The sequence below is a fragment of the Calidris pugnax genome, unplaced genomic scaffold, assembly GCF_001431845.1.
Source record: "Calidris pugnax isolate Ruff unplaced genomic scaffold, ASM143184v1 scaffold20, whole genome shotgun sequence".
NCBI classification, from domain to species: Eukaryota; Metazoa; Chordata; class Aves; order Charadriiformes; family Scolopacidae; genus Calidris; species Calidris pugnax.
Genome location: NW_015094510.1, coordinates 17,574,313 through 17,581,542, shown reverse-complemented (window position 1 = coordinate 17,581,542; position 7,230 = coordinate 17,574,313). Strand labels below are relative to the sequence as shown.

Genomic DNA, 7,230 nt, shown 5'->3' with positions numbered 1-7,230 from the left:
ATCTCACGACACTCCCATTCCAGAAGTCAGGCTTAAACATCAGTGAAGGCATCCTCAGCTTCCCCTGATGTGCAAAAACCCTTCCAAAACGTACACTGAAGAAAAAAGGGCAAAGCTAAAATAAAGATGAAACTGCGAAGTACAAGGGAAAATCATTTCTCAAATGTCTTTAAATATTTCTGAGTTTATGTGCAACGATACTCTTGCATTCTTTCACGCTCTTTAGGTCTACCTCTGCTCACTTGAAGATCAAACCGGCATTTTTGCCAGCAATTCATTAAAAGCCTGCTCTCTGCCACCCCTCTCCCTCCCCACCTGCAGGCAAGCAGGGATCTGGGCCTCACAAGACTGCTGTGGCGTGGGTGTTATTGGCTGTCTGTTTTGGCAGCCTCTCCTCCTTTCTTCCAGCTCTGTTTTGAAACACAATCTAAATTTGAAAAAAAAAAAAAAATATTTTTTAAAAAATAAATAAATTAGACATTCCTTCTCTCTCTACTCACATCGGTGCTCCCGCCGCCGCGGCGAAAGGAGCAGCACCGCGCAGATTGGCCTATATAGCCTAAATTTTTGGCAAAATAAAAACCCTTAACGTGAGAAAAGGTACGTCCATCGGGAAAGGCAGGAAGGGCAGAGGAAGGCAAGAGGCGAAAAGCGAAAACAAAGAGGGCCAAGAAGACTTTGTGAACCGTCTCGCTTTAACAGGGGGAGTGGAGGGAAGAGAAAAATGTCTCTCCAGAGCCGGCTCTCTCCCACGTTTAATGGCATTAGGAGCTAACGTGTAATTTGGACTAAAAGACTAATTCTTTCCTGCGGTTTGATGGATGTTAGCGTCCCTTTTTTTTTTTCTTCTTTAACAATGTATTACATAACATTCTGATACACTAATTACCATCTCATGTCATAGCAATTTTATTAAGAGCTTATACTTACAAATACCCATTCTGAAAGGATTTCAGGACTTTTTCTGTAATTTTCTCTGAACTAGGCTTGTTGAAGCACTGGCAACACGGTCTGATGCTGCCTAATGCAGGTTCCAGTAACAAAGCGTCTCTACACAAAGATCTCTCGCGAGCCCCAAGAGTCAGGGATGGATTCTTCTTGCGTTTAGTCTCAAAGACTTGTAAACAAGTTACTTTTAGCACACTATGTTGTGATAAAACACTGGTAACACAGCCCTGTTAGGTTCCTGTACCTGCTACAGTTCCAATTCCAGAAGCAACACCAAGAGAGAGAAATTCCTTCATACCAGTAATGGAAAATTTGTTAACTATTCTGCAGTTAGTGTTTGCTCGTTAATATGGTATCACCGTGCCAGGCAAGGCTTGGTACCATGAGGTATTTTTCTGTATAAAATTGCTAATGCCATCAGGATTGTCCAAATGGGATCATCATCATCACCATCATTATCATTAAAAAGATTGCGTGGTAAGGAAAGTGATTACGACAACGTCGGAGTAGAAGGATTACTAATCACAAGTAGAATCCTGGTACAAAGCTCATTCTCCGAATACAAGAAAGGACACAAAACCTTTTAAACATAATTTATATACATTTATGGCTTTATACAACAAACTGTCAGGGATTGTTCTCGTGTGTCTGTCGAAGTACATCAGGCACTTTTTCTGAAAATATCCACGTATGAATTTTAATTCTGCAATGTGACTAAGTCAGAGCAGTGAAGCGTTGAAGAGCTGTCACACCACTCGCAAGTAGAGCTAGCAGTATGTACATGCCAATCTCTCACGATATTGCTGGTTTGTGGAACACCCTCAAAAAAGGAGGCCAGGTTTAATGCCGAGTTAATTTGCTTTTTGCTTGCATAAACCATGCTGCACTTTACATTATGATTACCAAAATAATAACAATAATAATGAGAATACCTTATTTAAAATCAGTCATAAATTAAGGATCCTAGCAATTTCATAATGAAAATAGGAATTTCAAATCAGTAAAAAAATAAAAAAGTACTAACATACATCCAGTGGTTTAACAAGTGCAAATTTTATACTGTTTTATAATTGGTCCAATTTTAACTTCTCTTTTTAGGGATGCTCTGTTGACTTAAGCCAATAATAAGCAATAGGACTTTTGCTTATAAGTTTAGACAAATTGTCAGTTTATCAAAGCAGAGCTTTCCAATTAATGCAACTACTACCTAAACATATATCATATAGCTATATTATGGAAACAATACATCTTTATATTTAAAATATCTGAACAGCTCTATAATACAATAAACTTTTAATAACAGTACAAACCAGAGAAAAGTCAAAAACAAGGCTGCATAGGTAAGATCATCTGCACAATTCACAAACCAATCATTTACAACAATTCTGACAAACTAAGTTACTCCAGGAACTTGGTACTTTTACTGAAAAAGGATTTATTACTAGAGGTCACATAATGTTTGTTTTCAAGGCAGACAACATGCCCCTTCACCAGACTTCACAGTATTCCAGAATTACAATTGCAAAATATTAGAATGGCACCACAACAAAAAAAAAAAAAAAGGAAGAAAGAAAAGAAACTTGACCACACAGCCCAAACCTCTGATTATCTACAACTGCTTTCTCACAATAATTAAACGGGGCTTCCTACAGACTGTTGTCATTAAGGAATGGCTACATTTATGTTATTCATAGTTATAAAAGGAAATGAAGAAAATACCTGTATAGAGGAAGTTATACAGTAGCAGTAAATAACAAGAGGTATATACTTAAATGTGGCATGTTCAGCTGCAACCCCATGGAGTATAGCATTAAGTACTGCTTTCTCTGCGCACACAGGTGAATTTTATGACTATTTTTGGCCTATGCATATCAGTGGCCATTTGGGAGCAAACCTTTTTGCGCGTACAGCAGAAAGAAGGATCTTCAGAAACCCACACGTGAGCCCTCCGCTTTGCTCCACTGCCAGCATTGACCATTACGTTTCAGAGCCCATGAATGCGATGCCAAAGATGCTACTAGAGAGATGTGCCTGGAAAAGCAAATGGCTTCATTGAGGCTTCGGCACTAAGAACATTTCATTTTGCTCAACAGAAGTTCAAAGACCGATTTCACGCTGGGGGAGACCCTGTATCACAGGACAGTTTAACATCAGCCTCTGGAACTGCTGACAACCGTAAACGGATATCTAAAAAAGTAGGACCAGCTGTAATTAGTAGTGATTTAAGCCCAACAGGGAGCTAAATGCTAGTGCATCAATAAATACATTGCAGAGCCTTAGGAAAGTCGTAACAGGATCATTATATATATGGCTTGTTACTAAACTTCATTTTCTTGGCACATCCCATTTCTTTCTCCACCAAACGCCATCACGACAGGGAAGATATGTTTCAATTAGAACATTTTCCAGTTGTGGGCTACATAGATAAAACAAAATATTTATTTCTCCCCTTCTTCACAACAACCAGCCCTAGCACAAAATCTATTCACCCTGTCAGCGCATAAAAATGCTCCAAGGATGTCTGTAACACAAACAATGTGCAACAAACAGTGAGAAGTCAGGTAAGGCCCGTTATCCACACATCCATGAAAACTGCATTGTACATTCACAGAAAATCCAGAATTATTTATCCAAGGCCCAATCCTGAAAATGCTCGGGTAGCTGACAGTGTGCCTACTCCAACAAGAGCAGGTTTTTCCACAGACCTCTATTATTAAAGCTCTCCCCTAGCTAAAGCTCATGTATTTATGTAACTTTGCCACTTACTTTATATTTCTTATTTAAAAAAAAAATAAAATGCTTTGCCCTGTAATAGGGGGTCACAAAAGTTTTAGCCTCCCACTGGAAAGTAGCACTTTTGCCTCTTCAAATACACTGCATTACAGCAGAAACACTGACAGACCCTAAACCTAGTGCTAATTAAGACAAATGACAATTCTGTCATTAATTTCTCTGAAACGATGGATTTTCTCCAAAAGGTCCTGCCCTTGATTGCACAAACATTATGAGACCTCCGTGAAATAAATATAAATGTGAAGCATTGTACAAGCGTCTAACAATGAATACTTAACACTTTGTGGTAGTCAGAGTTAAAATGATAGGAGAAGCAGATGACATTTCTAAAAATGCATATATAAAACTGATTAAATATTTCCTAAACATAAAATTGTCTATATTTATACATCACACAACAAAAAAAAAGGGACAGAAATGTTTTGTATTCAAGATACTTATTAAGCTTTTCCTTTATTAGCACTCCCAAGTGCTAGGGAAATTTATAAAAACATGTACTTAATCCAGTTAAAATACTGTACAAAATGAAGAGGTTATGAATGCTGCCAGATCTCAGATTATTTTTTTTTGTTTTTAAAGTTGCCTATGTAACAAAAGTAGACTTTAATTATAAGAAAAATAGCTTGGAAAGTATTCCAAAAATTATCTTAAGTCCAACAATAAAGTCATTAGTCTGACAATGAAATCCAGGTATATTCTTGCATAAATTTACATGAATACAGGTAAGTTATCAAATGGCATTTAACCTACTGTTTACTCTGAATAGTCAGTGAGTTTATCAGGATCATACTTAACAGGCTATTCTGTTCCCATATGAAATGTGTGGCAATTTTGAGTAAAATATTGCAGTTCATACTGCTGCAAGGCAAGTCCAGATTTATCTCATCAGAACACAGGTAACATCAACGAAGGTTAAACTTACTTAGGGCATGAGATCATCACAGTATTCTTACAAAAGTTTATAAACTTTTCTTGGACCAAAACAGATAGTCTTAAAAAACAATTCTTCTTCTACAGGTCATACTGTACAAAACCGAAAGCACAACATGATGTGAGAGTCTTTGCTGTGATTATATGGTGTAGTGAATTTGGCACTTCAGAGTAATGAAATTTCCAATGGCACAGTTCTTATCTACAGCAGCACATAACCTGCAAACCTTGGGCAAACATCCTGTACAGGAAAATACTCTGTCTGCTGCCAACTCTGACGAAAGGAAGAAAAAAGAAAAAAAAAAAAAGACCCAAAAAATAGCTAGTGCATGCGCACAGCTCTGTCAAGAAAATTAAAAAGGAAGGTGAAGGACATCTTTGTACTGCTTTTCTCAGTTCCTGCTGTCAGACAAGTCTGGAGAATTTAACCGTAGCCTAGGAAGAAAACAAAAACAACAAAAAGAACAAATTAACATCCATGCCAAAAGATTAAATCTATTAAAATATACTCAAACTAGCTTTAAGATAACTTAAATAGGAAAAACAAATATTCATGAATTTCTAGTTACCAGTAAGATTTTGTTTAAAATATTAATGACAATAGCATTAATGCTCCACATGAAGTAACAGAGTTGGTACATGGTAACCCTAATGCACCGGTGCAAACCCAATTTGCAAACAAATAAAGGACTGGAAAGTGACTGAGTGTAACAGAGGCACTTCACATGCCAACACAGAAGACCACCCAGACTTTAAGAATTTTGAGATCTCTTTGCTTTAGATGTTTTTCAGATTTATTATAAAAAGCACAGCTTACCTCCTACTACATCCTAGCCTGACACCCAACTGTGTGTGGTTGTCTTTACGCTGTGCTGAAAACTTTGGTTAGGCAATACACTGTCAAAGTTAAAATCTAACGTTTCTCCATCCATAAGGTCATTACGGATAATCGACTCCATGTCACAGTCCAACCGTTCAATTAACATGTCATCTAAGTCACTGGGAAGCTTCTCCTGGTGGAGGGAAACAATTCCCACCCTTCCGTAGCCATTGCAACTGTTAACAGGGGCGTACGGGTTCATAGCATTCATCTGCATCGGGTGACTCATAGGCACTTGTAACGAAGTCTTCACTGTTGACAAGCGATTTAGCCCTGAAGTGTGTGACATGGTGTTCACTGTGTGTGACAAGGCACGGCCATTAACTGCAGGCGTTGGCTGGTTATGTCCTTGGTGAGGGCGGGCGTTAGGGTTCATCATTTTGTTATGGGGCGGTTGACTGCCATAAGCTGGCATCACCGAGTTAGCCACCATCAGCACGCTTTGGCCCAGCGCCCTGCCACCAGCCTGGGAGACACCAGTGTCTACTGATGCCAAGATATCATTGTGCGGTGGGGAATCGGAAGTCAGTAACTCCTTCAGAAGTCCTGCGGGACAGTTATATTGGCTCATCGACCCATAGCTTGGTTTACTGTCTTGAAGAGTCTGCATAGGAATCTGGGGCAAAGAGTTCATGCTGGCTTGAGCATACGTAAATTTCCTGTAGTCTGGATTTGGTGAACCTATACTTGTGGTCGAGGATGCGAACGAGTAACCTGGTGTTTGCTGCATCAGGGTAGCAGATGAAGACTGGGTTGACACAGTCATTGACGTATTAGGTGACAAAAGATTAAGGTTATCCAAAAGATTTTCCATGTTTTCAGAATTACTCATCTCTGAAAGGCTGGGCAGAGTAGAAGTCATTTTGCTGGCTGATGATGGGTATACCATGGAGTGCACGTCCCCATCTCCGAGATCATCTTGCTCTGGCAAAATAGGAGAAAGCCTTCCACTAATCGTACTAGCGTTAGAGCTAGTTCTAGGTCGAAATGTACTCCAGTTATCAAAATCATCGTTACTGTGAGAGCTGGGGCTTGCAGGCCACTTCGAGAACTGCGATCCGGGGCTGTCACCATTTCCTTCTTGACCAGACTGAAGGGATGCTTTTTTCTTGGCAGCTCTGCCTCTGCTTTTGGCAAACTTGCTGTTGTTATCCATGGACGCTGCTCGCCTCCTAGGAGATTTGCCACTCTTTCCTCCTTCAGGATTGAGCATCCACCAGGAACTCTTCCCTGTTCCTTCATTCTGCACTCTGATGAACTTGCTGTGCAGAGACAGGTTATGACGGATTGAATTCTGAAAAACAAAATAAGGTGTAAGGAATGGAGAAAACATGCTTGGTTTACGGCGTGCTAATATTTGGTTTTGCAAACATACTCCCATTTTGTTAGAAAACGCGGGGTAGTCATGAATATGCCAGTCTGGAAACATCTTTTATCGGGTCACCACTCAGGACTGGCTGAACTGAGCTTGCAGAGAGTTGCCATGTCAGTTTGTCTGTCATGCGGCCCAGTCGCCTCTGACGTTATAAATAGTTAAATTAAATACTGAAGGAGCTGTTCTGAAATACAAATTCCTCATAAAGGAGGAATACACCAGAAGACCAAGATCATTATCAGCTTGACTCTGATGAGTTGAACCTGATTGCATTTAGGAATTTTTTATTATTATTATTATTTTA

The 7,230-nt window shown here is 39.3% G+C and overlaps 1 protein-coding gene across 1 annotated transcript; it reads right to left on the bottom strand.

Annotated features, from left to right (window-relative positions):
• Window positions 1-885: 885 nt before the first annotated feature.
• On the bottom strand, window positions 886-6,869 carry FOXO1 (forkhead box O1). Its single transcript, XM_014966117.1, has 2 exons — window positions 5,489-6,869; window positions 886-5,106 (listed from the first exon to the last, which is right to left on the bottom strand). The coding sequence occupies exon 1, from the start codon at window positions 6,762-6,764 to the stop codon at window positions 5,502-5,504; it is 1,263 nt and encodes a 420-aa protein (XP_014821603.1). The 5' UTR covers window positions 6,765-6,869; the 3' UTR covers window positions 886-5,106; window positions 5,489-5,501.
• Between the last annotated feature and the right edge of the window lie 361 nt (window positions 6,870-7,230).

Bases quoted from the DNA above. Each gene is read 5' to 3' on its own strand.
- FOXO1 (XM_014966117.1), bottom strand. From the start codon at position 6,764: ATGCTCAATCCTGAAGGAGGAAAGAGTGGCAAATCTCCTAGGAGGCGA.